The sequence below is a fragment of the Manis pentadactyla genome, chromosome 3, assembly GCF_030020395.1.
Source record: "Manis pentadactyla isolate mManPen7 chromosome 3, mManPen7.hap1, whole genome shotgun sequence".
NCBI lineage: Eukaryota > Metazoa > Chordata > Mammalia > Pholidota > Manidae > Manis > Manis pentadactyla.
In genome coordinates this window covers 41,495,399-41,513,834 of record NC_080021.1, presented here as the reverse complement: position 1 = coordinate 41,513,834, position 18,436 = coordinate 41,495,399, and the positions used below count along the sequence as shown (strand labels likewise).

Sequence of the window (18,436 nt, the reverse complement as noted above, 5' to 3'; positions counted from 1 at the left end):
CCTTGCCTTTTTGACATAATTATGTATGCATATAATGTATTAATTCTATATTTATTTATTATTCCTATTATTTATTAAGGAAACAAAAAAATAAGGAATAGTTCCCCCTTTCAAGTGCCACAGACAGATAAACAAAACTGTATTACAAAATTTTAAGTGTCACCTTTCATAAAGACTTTTCATAAAGCCTTAAAAACCATCTGATCAAATCTCATCAATGTAAACCTTACAGTCTTTAAGGCGTGAATCAAATCTCACCACAAGAAATGACCCTATGTTCCCCAATCAGAATTCACCTATCCAATGATGATAATGACATCAACAGCTTACACTGATTGTGTTTTTGCTATACCAGCCACATTACAGGTATTGTTTCATTTAATAATCAAACACCACCACAGAAGGTAGACACTAACAAGAATTTGCTGAGAGCCTGTTACACTACTGATGCTTTTAAAGAATAAACAAAGTTTGTCAGGTGCCCAAAGAGGGAATGAAGTAGTAGGTACATATGTGTAAAGGCAATGGGCATAAAAATATCTGAGGTCCAGTACTGGTGAATGGTCCTGTGTTTGAATGTAATGTGTACGAGAAAATAATGCAAAATGTAAAGTTAGCCTTAGGGCCAAACTCTGTTTTATGTATCTGTAACTTTTTAAGTAGAAGAGATGATATGAACATTTCTGAACTTCTAGAAAGACAATCTGACAGTAGGCTCACTAGAAATAGGAAGCTACTGTGAAGATACAGTCATGAAATCATTGATACAGTAGTAGCAGCAGGAACTGTAGCAGGAACATGTATGTAACCCAGCTTAAAATTCCAAGGGACATCTCTGTGGTGGCATTAACAATGAACAACTTAAGCGAAATTAGACAAAACCAGGGGAGATGAAGAAGAGTTAGAGCATGGAGTGAAGCAAGACAGTACCAAAAGCAAAATCCATTCTTCTTTGGTAATTCAAACTGAAAATGCCTCAGCACGAGGAAATGCTATGTGGCTTAGGCAGCACTCTCTCAACCACTAAGTCCCTTCTCTACTATTTGGATTTTTACAAAGTGCTCATATTACATTTATTTTTTTCTTTAATTTATATAATTAAAAGGAAGCAGGGCTTACACATGCTGGTTTAAAGTATAGAAAATTGTGGGGTACAATTTTTAAAGATTTCTATCTAAAATTGTTAAAATTAGGGATTTGTCACCTAAGGAGTTAAATTTCCATTTTCTGGAAAATTATCTTACATACATTTCTTGACTTCCTAAGATTAAACAGTTATTGAGTAAGACACAATGATCTTTTAAGATGTTTTTCTAATGCTTGGGAAAATCCACTCTTTCAAAAAATACCATAAAATTCTTAGATCATCAGTAATTAAAAATAAAATATATTTTTTAAAGTTTTTGCTTTTCACAGTAGTAATAAAGCAACTTACATTTGTATAGAACAGGTTACAAAGAGCTCTGCCAAGCATCATCTTTGTTCCTCACAAGGAAACACTGAGATAGGTAAGGCAAGTAACACGGTATTAGGTCCATTTTAGGGTTAGGCATCTATAATGTAGAGGAGTTACACAATACACACAGGGCCACAGAGCTAGTAAGTAATAACCCAGGAGTTAACACTTGGTTTTCTGGTTCCACATTCAGGAGTGCTTCCAACTAAACCACAGCACTCCAAAGACCACTGTGATGGTGTGCTAAGGGTCAGGCTTATGACGGGAGGGCTTGCCACAGATCTGGCAATAACAGGCAGTCTGCAAGGAGAGAAATGTACAGTATAAATGTGTACGAAGGTGGGCCTGACTGATGAAAGGGAAACAGAACTAGAAGAAATGTCAGAAGGAAAAGCAACTAAGGTGAAGACTGGGCAATATACCAATAAGGGAAGCCAAGGAAATACCTTTGCAAGCTTAATTTTACTTAGTTAAGGTAGAAGAGAAAGTCTATTGGAGGCACTGTATCATAATGTGGAAAAATCATAAAGAAAAGTATTAATAATCCAGTCAGAGGATTTAGAAAAGATGTAATGGAGCATGATACGTATGATTATTTAATCAGAGACTAAGATGTGGCACATGATTGCTACAAAAAAATTCTAAGAGTCTAGTCCTACAGTGCCAGGTAATCTTGATGCTATGACTTGGAATTCTAAGAGGCACATGCGAAATATACTTAGAACTCAATCTCGCTCTTTGGGAAACACCAAATAAGAAGCAATAATTATTTTCCACACAAAAGAATTCATTCTCCTAAGACGCTAGTACAGCACTTTACAGTGGTACCTAGATCAGGGTGAGACAATCCTTGTAAAAAAAAGGAGCCATCAACATGAGAACCAACACCAGGATCAGGCCACTTTGGTCTAAAGAGAACAATGGGTCTGTAATCCTGATGAGTAGCCTTTCCAGGAGAGTTCTTATAGCAAACATTTACCACTGACAGCAAAAACAGAGTCCTTGAGAAACAACCTTACTGCTGTTTACTGTGACACAAGGGAGAAAGGTTGAGGTCTCAACAGTTTTGACCTCCAATGTCACTAGATACCTCTTCTAACATTTAACATGCATTTGGGAGTTATTTTAAAGGTGTTTTTCTTAATGTGCTGTTTTGTTTATATGTTTTGACATATTTTCTTTTTCTATTTTAGGCTTGGCAAATATACAGAAATGTCTGTTATATTTTTGTCATTCTAACATTCTAACCCTTCTCCTAATAGCATGTTCTCATTTCCCTTTAGGAAATCACTGCTTCCTCATCCTCACACACATGTGCTCTTATAGTCAGCTCCATCCTAGGTCCAGGCTAGACACAAGACCTATATCTAATCCAACTACCACATCACATTACAATGGCTACAACAATTTGCTCAGAGAAAGGCACATGACCCATTCAGAAGAAGTGAGGTACAACACAAGACTTCTGGATTTCAACTAAAAAATAACAACCTTGCTAGCTGCTGGCAGCCATCTTGCAACTATGAAGCAAAAGCCTGTATGAGAGTGGAATCAATACAGAGATACCAGAACAGAGATGAAGACAAATAATTCCTTTCATATTGAATCAAGCCATGCATCAAACTAGCCCTGCAAAGATTTTTAGCTATATGAGCAAATAAACTCCCTTTTAGCTTAATGCAGTTTAGTCTGGGTGTTTTGTAATTTATAATCAAAAGCTGAAAATGATGCAGTAAACTTGAAGTTGATACCACAAGGACTGGAAGTTCCTGGAAGAGATGTTTGCACACAGCACAAATCACAGACCAAATCTAAAAATGCCAGAGGTTATTCCAGATATTTAGTAGCATGAGATTCCTGAAGGTGATCTCTATCTTTTGCCCCCAAACAAAAGGAATAAAACAATTGGAGGCTGAGGAAGCAGAATAAATATGTCTTTTGAAAGGAGCATGTAGACTTATAAAAATCTCTTCTTTTTGCCTCCATTTCCCTAGTACCACCTCCCCAGGCTAATAAATGCTTACTCCAAATTGTATTATATTGCATTTAGATTTCTCATTTTACAAACCCTTGAATGTTTCAGTGTTCATTAGTTTTTACAACATAGATGACCCCTAATCATACACAACAGTGACCAGCACACCTTGCTAAAAATCAATTGAGGAGATAAGTAGCAATCTCTGAAACACCTAAATTTCAAAAGTAATACTTAAGCTTACATGTAAGACTTTATCTGAACATCCATTAAACCTCAGATTCCAACTTCCTTACAATCAAAATTTCTGCCTCTCTTACTCCTTCTTTCTTGGGAAGAATACATACATTTAATGGGCGGGGGGGGGAGGCCTTAGGTATTCAACATGAGGAAAACACTGGGAAAAACAGCAGAGCAACTCAGTAACTCCCTTTCACCCCTCACCACTCTATCTCATCCTGCCCAAAAAAAAGGAGAGTTGAGCATATAAAATAGACAAAGCTTTAAACAATAAAAAATTTATAGGATTCTTCCAGAAAAACACAAATCTGCTTAACGAAAAGTATATACATTAGGAAACATAACTAGAATACTTTAGTCATTATTATACATAAAAGGGCAAAGAGAGGTTGTCTTTCATGAAATCTGGACTGCAGATGTCTGGCCAAAAAAAAAAGATTAATAATCTATCACAAAGCAGCACAAATAGTGATACAAAATGAAAGCTTTCACTACTTACACCATATGTAAATATACATATATACATGCCGCTTATAATCCCTTGATCTGAAGAGAAAGAGAATTGATACTCTACTGTGAAAATGGTCAGTGGGTAGACATTTTGAAATCCTTTCCCACATGAAAAGATGCCTGAAAAAAAGAGATCAGAAGACAACAGAAAAGCACTCAATATATATGCAGTTGTAAATCCTGTACGAACTAGTATCTATTACACAAAGGAGGAATATACAGCAAAATGATCAAGAAAGTCAAACATGAGTTAGTCCAATAACACAAAGGCAAATATAAACACCAAAAAGCATTTTATGAAATAGAAACCCACACATACTAAAAAGATATTTATTATTAATAATGAAATAATATCAAACTTTGAAGCTCCAAATAAATCTCAAATCAATTAATTGGTATGCCTTCACCATGAAAAAAATGTGTTTGAAATAGTACATGATTAACATCAAGGAAAAAAAAATATTTTTAAAATAAAATAAATCAAATGTTTACTAAAAAGGCTATTATATACAAGGTATTAATTCTAAGAGTACTAAGATAAAATATTCTAGTATATTTTGAAATGCCTGATTTTATTAAAGAATCTTCCTGTGCCTAAAAATGTAGCTCTCTCTTATAGAATGTACACCTTCTTCATTGGATAAAAATCACCCAAAGTACCAATGGTGAATGCTAGAAGTCTGTCACTGGTGTCACAGTCCTTTGTATTATTCTACTCAAACACACCTGACAGCATTCACATTGAAAACACACTCCCATCTATATAACATGGGACGATAGATGAGATGACAGAACTATATCAATAGCAAATAAATATAGGGCTTTTTATGTGCCAGGTACTGTTCCTAACACTTCACATATATGTAATTTTTAGAACTCAGTGAATAAGAATGGTATTCGTATCCCATTTAGCAGTTGAAGAAAATGAGTCACAGAGAAGTTAAGAAATTTGCTCAAAGGACAAATCAACCAGACAGAAAATAAGTAAGGAGACAGAGGCACTGAACAACATATTAGAACAGATGGACCTAATGGACATCTACAGAACACTCCATCCAAAAGAAACAGGATACACATTCTTTTCAAGTGCACATGGAAATTTACAAAAATAGATCATACACTAGGCCACAAAAAGAGCCTCAGTAAATTCAAAAAGAATGAAATTGTACCAACCAGCTTCTCACATCACAAGAAACTAGAAATAAATTACACAAAAAAAACAAAAAAGGCAACAAACACATGGAGGCTTAATAACATGTTCCTAAATAATCAATGGATCAATGACCAAATAAAAACAGAGATCAAGCAATACATGGAGACAAATGACAATAATTCAACACTGCAAAATATGTGGGACGCAGCAAAGGCCGTGCTAAGAGGGAAGTATATTGCAATACAGGCCAACCTCAGGAAAGAACAACAATCCCATATGAACAGTCTAAACTCACAATTAATGAAACTAGAAAAAGAAGAACAAATGAGGCCCAAAGTCAATAGAAGGAGGGACATAATAAAGAATAGAGCAGAAATCGATAAAATGGAGAAGAATAAAACAATAGAAAGAACCAATGAAAGCAGGAGCTGGTTCTTCAAGAAAATAAAATAGATAACCCCTTAGCAAGACTTATCAAGAAAAAAAGAGAGTCTACACAAACAGAATCAGAAATGAGAAAGGAAAAATCACTAAAGACACCACAGAAATACAAAGAATTATGAGAGAATACTATGAAAAATTATATGCTAACAAAATGGATAACCTAGAGGAAATGGACAAGTTTCTAGAAAAATACAACCTTCCACGGCTGACCCAAGAAGAAACAGAAAACCTGAATAGACTAATTACCAGTAAGGAAATTGAATTGGTAATCAAAAAACTATCTAAGAACAAAACTCCTGAACCAGATGGTTTCACTGATGAATTTTATCAAACATTTAGTGAAGACCTAATACCCATTCTCCTTAAAGTTTTCCAAACCGTAGAAGAGGAGGGAATACAACCAAACTCATTCTACGAGACCAGCATCACTCTTACACCAAAACCAGGTAAAGACACCACAAAAAAAGAAAATTACAGACCAATATCCCTGATGAACATAGATGCAAAAATACTCAACAAAATATTAGCAAACCAAATTCAAAAATACATCAAAAAGATCATCCAGCATGATCAAGTGGGATTTATTCCACAACATTCAAAAATCAATCAACATCATCCACCACATCAACAAAAAGAAGGACAAAAACCACCTGATCATCTCTATAGATGCTAAAAAAGCATTCAACAAAATTCAACATCCATTCATGATAAAAACCCTCAACAAAATGGGTATACAGGGCAAGTACCTCAACATAATAAAGGCTATATGCGACAAACCCACAGCCAACATTATACTTAACAGCGAGATGCTGAAAGCTTTTCCCCTAAGATCGGAAACAAGACAAGGATGCCCACTCTCCCCACTTTCATTCAACATAGTTCTGGAGGTCCTACCCATGGCAATTAGACAAAACAAAAAGAAATACAAGGCATCCAGATTGGTAAAGAAGAAGTTAAACTGTCACAGTTTGCAGATAACATGATATTGTACATAAAAAACCCTAAAGAATCCACTCCAAAACTACTAGAACTAATACCTGAATTCAGCAAAGTTGCAAGATACAAAATTAATACACAGAAATCTGTTGCATTCCTATACACTAACGATGAACTAGCAGAAAGAGAAATCAGGAAAACAATTCCATTCACAATTGCATCAAGAAGAATAAAATACCTAGGAATAAATCTAACCAAGGAAGTGAAAGACTTATACTCTGAAAACTACAAGACACTCAAGAGACAAATTAAAGGAGATACCAATAAATGGAAGCACATCCTGTGCTCATGGATAGGTAGAATTAATATTGTCAAAATGGCCATCCTGCCTAAAGCAATCTACAGATTCAATGCATTCCCTATCAAAATACCAACAGCATTCTTCAAGGAACTATAGCAAATAGTTCTAAAATTCATATGGAATCACAAAAGGCCCCTAAAAGCCAAAGCAATCCTGAGAAGAAACAATAAAGCTGGGTGGATTATGCTCCCCGACTTCAAGTTCTACTACAAAGCCACAGTAATCAAGACAATTTGGTACTGGCACAAGAACAGACCTATAGACCAACAGAACAGTCTAGAGAGCCCAAATATAAACCCAAGCATATATGGTCAATTAATATACAATAAAGGAACCATGGATATACAATGGGGAAATGACAGCCTCTTCAATGACTGGTGTTGGCAAAACTGGACAACTACATGCAAGAGAATGAAACCGGATTATTGTCTAAGCTCATACACAAAAGTAAACTCAAAATGTAATTTAAGTCATGAAACCATAAAACTCTTAGAAAACCTAGGCAAATATCTCTTGAATATAAACATAAACAACTTTTTCCTGAACACATCTCCTTGGGCAAGGGAAACAGAAGCAAAAATGAACAAATGGGACTACATCAAGCTAAAAAGCTTCTGTACAGCAAAGGACACCATCAGTAGAACAAAAAAAGGCATCCTACAGTATGGGAGAATATATTTGTTAATGACATATCTGACAATGGGTTAAAATCCAAAATATATAAAGAACTCACATGCCTCAACACCCAAAAAGCAAGTAACCCTATTAAAAAATGGGCAGAGTATATGAACTTCTCCAAAGAAGAAATTCAGATGGCCAACAGGCACATGAAAAGATTCTCCTCATCACTAATTATCAGGGAGGGAGAAGGGGATTGTGGGGTATCATGATTGGTGCACATGGTGTGTGTGGGGTCACGGAGAAGGCAGTGTAGCTCAGAGAAGACAAATAGTGATTCTGTGGCATCTTACTACACTGGTGGACAGTGACTGCAATGGGGTATGGGGGGGGGGACTTGATAACAGGGTGAATGTAATAACCACATTGTTTTTCTTGTGAAACCTTCATAAGAGTGTATATCAATGATACCTTAATTAAAAAAAAAAAAGGAACTCGCTCAAGTTCACACAGCTAGCATGTAGCCGAGCCAGGATTCTAACCCCGTCTGGCTCCTGTGTCTGTGCTCTTAACAACCACAGTTCAATTATAGCAGTTAGCTATTTCATTATCCCTTTCTTTCCCTCTAACCTACTTTACCACTCTATGATTCAGTTCTTCACCTGGAAAATGGGTCAATAATGTTCTTACTTCATATGGTTGTTTAATCCTTACATGAGGATTAAATGTGATAATAAATGTAATATGTTTAGAACAGTGCCTGGCACATTCCAATGCTACATAAGTAACCATACAATTTCTACCAAATGTCTGTCCCTAGAGTTGAGAATCACTGTTATAAAACCAATAACCAGTGAGAATTTACCAAGCAGAATGGTCTTAATGTGTTCTTCATACTTCTAAAAATAAAACTAAATAAAACTTGACTTTCCCAAATATTTTTATTATAAAAGAACAAGTCCACCACAAGACTTCAGGAAATTCATACATAACTTAGGAGTAGCTCTCTTGAGTCTGGAATTTCTTCACTATTTTGTGTTCTCACACTCTCTCTATATCTATATCACAGAGACATATCTCATCCTGATAAAGGTATACACTAAAGATTTATTTCACATACTAAACTTAATGTTTATGTAAGTTTTAAAGACACAAAATTTATTTGGCATTTTAATGTCATTCTCATCTGCACATTTGGGTACTGGGTACTTTAGATTTGCTTCTAATTTTCTATTGTGGCAATATTCTTGTATATGTCTCACTGTAAAACTGTGCTAGGATTTCTCTAAGGTGTGGGTGGATAAGAACTGCTGGACTCAACTTTGTAAGAGGTTATCAAATTTCTCCTCAGAGTATTATACTAATTTAAATAACGTAAGAATATGAAAGTATATATACTATATATATAAGGTGGGGGCAGGGGGAGCAGAGTAGATATCACTGATTCAGGTTCAAAAGTCAACCTGAATTTGTAGTAAATTTGCTGTTTTCTCTCCTCCTCCTGAAACCCACCAAACTGAGAGAGAACTTTTGAAAAATATCTAATAACAAAGAATCAGCATGAATTTGGAAGCATTTCTATAGAGAAAGCCACAGGCAAAGGAAGGGTCTGTAACAAAAAGCATGATTACCAAGTAAAGTCCAGAGAGACTCCAACTAAGAACCACTGGGAAGAGAGTGACAGAGGAGAAAAGAGATGGAAAAGGGGGTTAGCTTGTCCATGAAAGCTGAAAAGAATATGGAACAAGATTTGGCTCCTCTTCCCTTCTCTGCCCCTACCCCTCTCCTGGGACAAGCAGATTACATGCTTTCTGGCATTTATCCCCACAGAAAAAAAAGGCAGGTGGAAAGGAGTGGCTCCTCCCTCAAGAAACTAAACAAACTGCCCCCTGAAAGTGAGCTCCCAGTCTCCGTTCACCCTAAAATTATACCTGCCAATCAAAAAGCACTGACCCAGTGCTTCCAGTGAGAGCTGGTCAGTCTTCCTGCTGGTCAGCCTGTGATAGGCAAGACCAGGATAAATAAAATAAGTGAAACAATGACCGCAGAGGAAATAGATAATTCAGGAAATAGAAAATAACTTTTTCAAAAATTTATTTTTCTTAGAATGATTAGAAAAGCTTTTTTTGCATCAAAGTCTCAGCATCAAGATGTTATGAAAAAGGAATAATCAAAAACAAAAGTTCTTTTTTTTAATTTATTTTTTATTCTTAAAAAATGGTGGTGAAATACACACACAAAATTTCCCATGTTAGCCATTTTTAAGGGTGCAGTTTAGTAGCATTAAATACATTCACATTATTGTGCAACAAATACCAGAACACTTCTCATCTTACAAAACTGAAAATCTGCACTCATTAAACAGTAATTTTAACTCTGTTCCTCCTTTCCTTCATCCCTAGCAACTACCATTCTACTATCTGTCCTTCTGAATTTGAGTATTCTAGGTACCTAATATAAGTGAAGTCATATTCACCCTTTTAGGACTGGCTTATTTTGCTTGTATAATGTCCTCCAATTTCATCCATGTTGTAGCCTGTGTCAGAATCTCCTTTCCAAAAATGATAGAGTTCTTGTAACTTAAAATATAACTACTGAAAAGTTCAGTTAGAAGACTTAGAAAATAAAGCAGAAGAAAAGCACTATCCACTCATCCCCCAAAAGGCAAAAAGACAGAAAATTCAGGAAAAAAAAAAAAAGAATAAAATTCTGGAGATTCAGTATCAAAGGAAGAAAGTAAAAAGAGAAATTATCAAAGAAATTTTTCCAAAGCTAAAGAAAGATATGTGTTTATTTGAAATGAACTACTGAGTGCTGAGCATAACTAATAAAAAGGACTCACACCTAGGCACATTCTTTGTGAAGTATCTTGTTCCTTGCGCAACTTCAGAAACCTCAGGATAAAGAGAGAAGTCTAAAAACTTCCAGAGGGGAAGGAAAGCCTACAAATAAATAAGACAGCCATAAATATAACATTAGCAACACTGGATGCTAGAAGGAAATGGAGGAAAGCTCAAAGCTCTGAGAAACTTATTTTCCATGTAAAATTCTACATAGGCTAACCATCAACCAAGTGTGAAAACAAAATAAAAACATTTCAGATATGCAAGGGGTCAAGAGTTCACCTCTTATTCTTGTAACACAAAAATGATAGTTTAGGAAGAATGCAGAACAAAGGAAAAAAACAAGGAAAGAGGAAAATACAAGAAAATGGTGGCACTAACCCAGGAGTCCAGTGAAAAGAAATTCCAAGGATGCAGCTGTACAGCAGACCTAAAAAGCAATGAGTCCACGTTAGAATAAGAAATCAGGAGCTCCTAAGAATGTCTTCTCAAAGAAGAATCACATGAACTTCAGGACAGATAAAACGAGTAGGAAGCTAGAAGCCATTAGCAAAATGATAAAGATGGCATATGCTGCTTATCTAAACATGAAAAAAAATAGGAAAAACTCCAGGAAAAATAAAAATTTAAATATAACAACATCATGATCCTAACTAACATAGATCCATCAAACTAAAATGTGGCAATGATTTTGAGCTATTAATTGTGAGGAAACTAAATCCATTTGAATCAGATACTAGAAACATTCTCCTACAAGTGTAACACTAGATTTTCAGAGGCAGAAATATAATTTTAGCCTATCACTGTTTCTCTTCCACAATGTCCTTTGCTCTCTCTTCTCCGACTCATTCATTCATTCATGTACACATGCAGGCATGCAACAAATACATACTGACCATCCTACATGACAGGCACTGATCTAGAAGCAGATATAAAACAGTGAACAAAGAAGACAAAAGCCTGCCCTGTGGCGCTTGCATTGAAATGACAGATAATTTTGGTCTCTTCTAAGAATCTGCTAAGGAGTTTTCTCTTTGAAGATTTCTCTGAATTTCCATGTTGGGCTAAAAGCTTCTTCTTTACTGCTCCTAAAGAACTCTCTTTACAGAATTAAATTTATCTTTTCACCTAAGTAAGACCTCAACTAGTGGGTAAACAATGCAACTACAGCAACATTTATTAGAGTCATTTATACTTTTAGTGCAGAGCAGTGGGCCTTCATCAATAAATGTGTTTTGAACCTTTCCATTCAAATGAAATGTAAATAAAACTGCCAAATAAAATATAAAGCATTATACAGATGTTACTTATTATTTAACAGATGAGGAAGCTAAAGTCCTTGTCAATTAAATGACTTGCCCAGATCATAAAAGTAGTTTTTGCAAGAGCCAAAACTAAAATCCATAGTGCTAGGTTGAATTTAAATAAGTGGTCAAATTTAAAAAATGGGCCAGAATGGGAGAGAATAGCCTTAGGTATTTTCTTAGAACATTTCCAAGCACACAATAAATGTCTAAGACATAGACTCTATTTCTTCCATATGCCAAGGCATAGCTTAACAATTATGTAAAGATCATTTTGAAAGCCTCTAATCAAAAATATAATCTATCTTTATAAGCTTCAATTTCACAAAGTTGTGCATTTCTACTTTGCAGTATATAGTACTTGAAAAGCATAAACATTTAGATGTTAAATGGTGTTTAAATTAAATGTACTGGTTTTTTAAAAATATATCCTCACAAGGAAACCTTGAAAATTATTCCCATAAGTATTTTTTTATATTCCCATAAATACTGGACTTACTTTTTTTAAACTCAACAATACTTAGAAAAAATGCTTACGTTAACTTCTATTAACAACAAAAAGGCAGGTTTCTTTTTCATCAGACAGAGGAGGCCTATGGTTAAACTTATCAAGATATACATTTTTAAAAATAAGCAAAAAATTAAATTTACGTATATGTATAACTTCTGTAAAACTCAGGTAACTAAGCAACAGGTCCTGTTAATTCACTCTTTCCTAGGTTATTAGTAAATACACTTTTAATGGCTTTTCTTTGTTATATGACCATATCTGTTCAATAATCTACATTATAAATACTAAACAGTAGCAGCCATGTAAATAATAATTACTACAAAAATATAGAGATTATTAGTAGGGTTGTTTTATAATCACAGGATAAATAGCCAAGGAATCGATCTGATTCCAGTTCAACAAAAATTTATCAAAGGTTTGCTAGCTGTTCCAGGCACTTGTAATATTTCCAAGATCAATATATAAAAATTCTGCCCTCGCTTTACAGTAGGGTAAGGCAACTCCAACTTCAACTACTGATCTAAACACTGAAAGATGACTAATTAAATGTGATTCTCAAGTACAGAATAATACACATAGGTTTCACTATATTTAAAAAGATAATTTAAAATAATATAAAAATGGTCAGTTACTAAGTCTGTATGATACCAAGATGTCAGCAGTGTTTGATCACAGAAATCAGGAATTCAACTCAAAGATACTTATTTATAGATCCCTTAATACTTATAAACATAAAGAATACATGAATATTAACTAAATGGTGACATTCATTCATGATGCAACCAGAAGACTCAGAGAAATTTTAATCACCCACTGGAATACAGGAGAGTTTCACTTTCATCCTACCTCTCCTACCACAACCATGAATTACCAGTTACCATTCATTATCAGTTCAAATACTAACTCTGGGACCTGCCTCATGTTAAGCAGGAGTACTTCAAAGACATAATCCCAATGCTTTGCTACTCAGCCTCAGTTTCAATCACTGATGTATGCTAATTAACCCCTAAACCTAATTCTATGCCTTCATCTTTACCTAGATGTATCCCAATGAAAAAGTACAGGTTCCTTCTTTAATATCCATGCTGACAATCAGATAATTAGTTTTCACTTTTAAACTGAAGTGCCCAAATAACTATCAGCAAACTGTAAGACAATTCTGCAAACTGATAAGAAAAAGGCCAACAGCAACAATAAAAAAAAAGCAAAGGACAGGCACAAAAAAGAAATAAAACAGCCAAAACACAAAGTCTACCTAGTAGTCAAAATATGTGAAATAATAACAGTAGTAAAATTATAATAATAATGGCAGCTAGAACTTACCATGCTCTTTCTTTGTGTAAGAGTGAATATGCAATAAAGACTCACCTAATTAATCAACCAATTACCAAACAGATAATAAATCACCTGGGAAAAGGGGGAAAGTTTCAAAGAGGAGGTGATATTTGAGCTGGTCCTTCATGAATGCAAATTTATTAGGCAAAGACTGGGGAGTAGGGAAACTGAAAGGTGGGGGAGAGGATGAGGCAATAGCATTGTGGGGAAAAAGGAACTTGTTGACCAGGATTCTTGCCTGGCCTTAATAGCACCCATTGCATATATAATAAAAGCATGTTTGCACATTTATGGGATGTTTACCAGAGACAGAGCCCCTGGTCAGTCAGGGGAGTGCAGTACCTGACAGGGGTGGATAGGAAACACCCATTCTCTCCTCTCCTCAGTCCCTGGTACATAATTGGTCAGGTGACTGCCAGTCACCAGGACCTGCCCACAGATTTCCTCCCAGAGCATGGGAGTAGGGGGCTGGGCACTGGCAGGGGGCATAGAGAGAGCTGTGGAGCCACACTGCTCCTGGAGAAGTAAGCCTGAGCATGAGAGCAGGGAGCCTGGAGGGTGTGGAGAGAGGAGAGATGGTGACCTACTGCCTAGAGGATTAAGCTCCTGCTGGGGAGCAGAACCTGTATCATCCAGCCTGGGGAGCACATTCAAGCCAGCTGCATGCACTGGGTTGCCTGTGACCATCCTGAGAATAAACATGGTAGCTAACTCTTTACTCCCAACTTTTTGCCCTTGCCTTTCTTTGGTCTCATAGAATTCACAGCAAACTTGCCCCAGGCAGGGAACCCCCTCTTCCCCAAGCTATAGCATACAACAAAACAACAAAAAAGAATCCAGTTCTTATTTTAGGAACCAGTTCTTCATGTGAAGTTGTAGTCAAAAGTGCATAATAAAAAGTGGTAAGTTATCAAATTGTACAAATAGGCATGAGGTAAGATGTAAACAGTGTTAGACTTCAGGCTAAACAGAGTGAACTTAAATGTATTTTTAAAGATACTTAATCAGATTTGTTTTTTCCTGTGCCTTTAAAATGTGCCAAGGAAACATTTGATCAAAACCAGATAGCAATAGGTAAGTAGAAATCAGTAACATTTCATTCCTAGTAAGAATTCTTTCAAAGACAAGCATAATTCTACAAAAAGTATACTAGGTGGTTTTCCAAGAGTCATTCTTCATATAACAAATAAAAAATTTAAAAGGAAACTGCCAACCTAGAATTCTTTATCCCACAAACATCATTTAAAATGAAGTGAAATAATATTTTCTTACCAAAAAAAACAAAAAGCAAAAAACTGAGCTCTTATCACCGTCATATCCACACATAAGGAAACACTGAAGGATACTGTTCCTCAGGTAACCAAAAAATGTAGAAAAGGACAAAGAGTAATAAAAAGCATAAATATAAACAGTGACAATATAAAAGAGTAATAAAAATGCCTTGTGCTATTTAAAATGTTAAATAATTTATAATGTTTTATAGAATAATTATATATAATACATAATTTATTAATAAATTAATAAACTGAACAACAAAGCACCAACAAAAAACAAGAGCATATACACCCTAAGAAAAAGTTCCTATTCTCTTGGGAAAAGATTGGTTGTTCTGTGACCACGAAAAGTAACTACTAGAGTGAGTTTTAACAGATCAAGGACAACTGTTTTACTCAGCACATTTTTGAAAACCAGCCAATCAGTAACAGCCATGCCTCTGAAATTCAGACAGTCAAGGTTATTACTCCAGTAAACATTCCTATAAAATCATCAAATACTTATAATGTCCAGGCATTTTTAAAAGGGGGGGAGTACATATCCTTATATGTCATATATCCTTCCTTATATTGCTAACTTTCACAATAGTACTCTTTTCAGATAACACACTGAAATAAAAGATACAAATATTCCTGAGTTTAACAGGAGCTGTTATCAAGGCAACACCCAGAGACAATAAACCTACAGCTCCTGACCCATCTCACGCAGCTCTGAGATCTTTTTTATATCTGGGAATGAAACTCTTCCATGCCATCCTGGCCCAAGAGTAACTGTTCTCGGAGAATAACAATTAGACTATTCCGAATGTATGACTCCCCAACACATTCAGTGGATTCTGTCTTTTAAAAAGTATGAGAATGGTATAAAATCTTTCCTTTAATAACTGGTGAAGGAGATTCCTGAGGATAATAATCCTACCATATCCTTCCTTTTCAACTATAGCACACCATCAGAATTTGTAATTAATGCAACAAGAAATAAAGTACTTGGATCAAATACTTCCTATCTGCTCAAAATGGTAACATTAATTAACATTTAAATTCAAGAAATACATTTTATATTTCACACATTTTTATTTCATATTTTCATATTTCTGCTTGGTAATTTTAAATACCAAATGCACTGAGTATAGCTCTAAAATGATTTAAAACATTTCTCTAATCGGACTATAATTATTTTCAATTAGAGCATTGTTCTGAGACTCAAGAGTCATCTGATTTACATAAAAGCTAGTTAAGCACCATGGAAATTCTAAAACATCTAATTAAAATATCACAAATCACTTAATCCATTCTGTTAAAAAAGAGATTATTTCAACCTCTGTTCACTTCCTTTAAAAGGAACCCTATTTCTTTATTTCTCTAACAGAAAAAAAATTAGTAGGATAAACAACGTACTTCTCCAATCAAACTTTAGAATGATTCTGGTTAACCACAAATTGATTGAAGTTGATTATGTCTTTTTCTGAATGTATTTTACTGAAATATGTCTGACAACATAATGTCATGTAGTAGTAACTGGGTCACTGTTCTTCAGAATTACAAATTATTTTACTATTATTCTTATTCATTCACAAATAAAAAGGTCACTTTCATCCTTATAAATTATCCAAGTAAACTAAATGCACTGCTAGCCTAAAGTAAACAATTTGTAAATAGCTCTTTTACTTAGGGTTAAAAACCATAAAAAGTTATTATTAAATAATACATTTCACTAAGCTGAATTCACCAAAAAAAAGATTATGATCTAGCTCTATCACTTTTATACATCCTAATGATACTTGGAAAATTAAGCCAAAAATTGTTTTCCAATTATTTTTAAAAATTCAGAAACATAAAACTTCAGCTGTTAACCAGCCATAGAAACAAGATAAATACCATGAGCAGTATGAACCTTAAGTAAAATTCTAGCCATAATTTATTGAGCTCACATTAATAAGGAACATACACACTGATTCAAACGAAGAGGCATACCATGTTGGTTTCTCAGTGACTTACCAAAAATTATCTTAATAAATAAAAAATAATAACTCCTAAATCTGCCATACAAAGCTATGTGGCTAGTTCTCACATCTCATACTAGATCCCTTTACAGCAAAAAACCTTTTCTTTTTTCATTCTAATATTTTTTTGGTAAGAAAATACTCCCTAATCAGATTCTAAAATATGAATCTTTAGAAATGAGATTAGCAAAACAATGCAAAAATACTTACTGTCTTGTTTCGTAATCTAATTATGTCTGAGACAGAGCCAGCTCCACAATACTCCATAACAATCCAGAGGTCTGTGTTCTTAAAGTAACTGCCATAGTACTTTACGACATATGGGCTAAAGAAAAAAATACAATTAAACTTGGTTAATTCCCAAAGAAAATTACTTCTTAATCCCAATACCAAAGTATTTTCAACATTTCATAATGTTCCATAGAGTAAACTTAATGAGTAAACTTTTATTGCACATTGAGTAGTCTATATGAAGGGCTCACCAACTGTGTCTAATTGGGCTTTAATTCATGGATGAAATTTAACAGGATTACAAACCAGAAGAGGCCTAAATGTTTTGAGTGATTCCCAAGAAAATACAGATTTGTTTTGGCAAAAGACTTACTACTTAACATAAGGAACAAATGAAAAGTATTTTCCCTTAACTAAAGTATTTTAAATACACATCTTCTGAAAGATTTTGCATTCAGTCAAATACTAACACTCAACTTAAAAATACTCTACATTTCAAAAAAGCATAAAAAATGTTTTTCAATCTTCTTTTATTTTTGCCTTTAAAATTCTGGAGAAAAATAACTACAATTTCTTTGGCTTTTAACTCAGATAATTAAAAAAATTAACAATTTAAAATATTTCTCAACTGAGGTTTTATGTCTTTCTGAGCAAAATAAACTATGTTTATAGTCAAGCTGCTTTTAGGAAACAAAGGGCCATCGCCATTAATATTTAACAAGGTTATGCTATAAACACTTACATACACAAAACATCCTGCCCAACTCAAAGCAGCAGTATATCCATACTCACAGAATACATAAAAAGATAAGAAAAGAAAAAAAATACAAGGTAACATAAGCCAAGTGGTTGAGTAGACAGCTTAAACGCTACAAGAGCGCAAAAGAGGAAGTAACAGTGGGAGAGCCATCAGAGAGAACTGTGTAGAAAGGGTGGAACTTGAATTATGAAAAAAAGATTAAAACTTTGAAATGGGGGTGAAGAAGAAATATAAGAACATGCTAGAAAAGAGAAAGGCCATAAGCAAAGGCACAAAAATAGAAAGGGAAAAAAACAAGAATGGTTGTTTAGGGGACAACTTGTTCAATAGATACTTCTTGTCTAGTAGTAGCCCTCATGAAAAGTGGAGTCAGTCTAAAATAAATAATTTACAGGTATCGAATAAGCAAAAAATAACAACAAAAAAATGTTGTTTGGGAAAGTACTATAAAGACCACATAAAGAGACTGTGGATAAAAATGA

General features: G+C 34.5%; 1 protein-coding gene across 3 annotated transcripts in view; it reads right to left on the bottom strand.

The window, feature by feature from the left end:
- STK3 (serine/threonine kinase 3) overlaps positions 1 to 18,436 on the bottom strand; it is a 354,002-nt gene that overhangs the window by 261,312 nt on the left and 74,254 nt on the right. For all 3 annotated transcript variants that reach the window (XM_036875911.2, XM_036875929.2, XM_036875938.2), the window contains one exon: positions 17,174 to 17,288. In XM_036875911.2, coding sequence (XP_036731806.1) covers positions 17,174 to 17,288 — 115 coding nt within the window. The remainder of the gene's footprint in view (positions 1 to 17,173; positions 17,289 to 18,436) is intronic.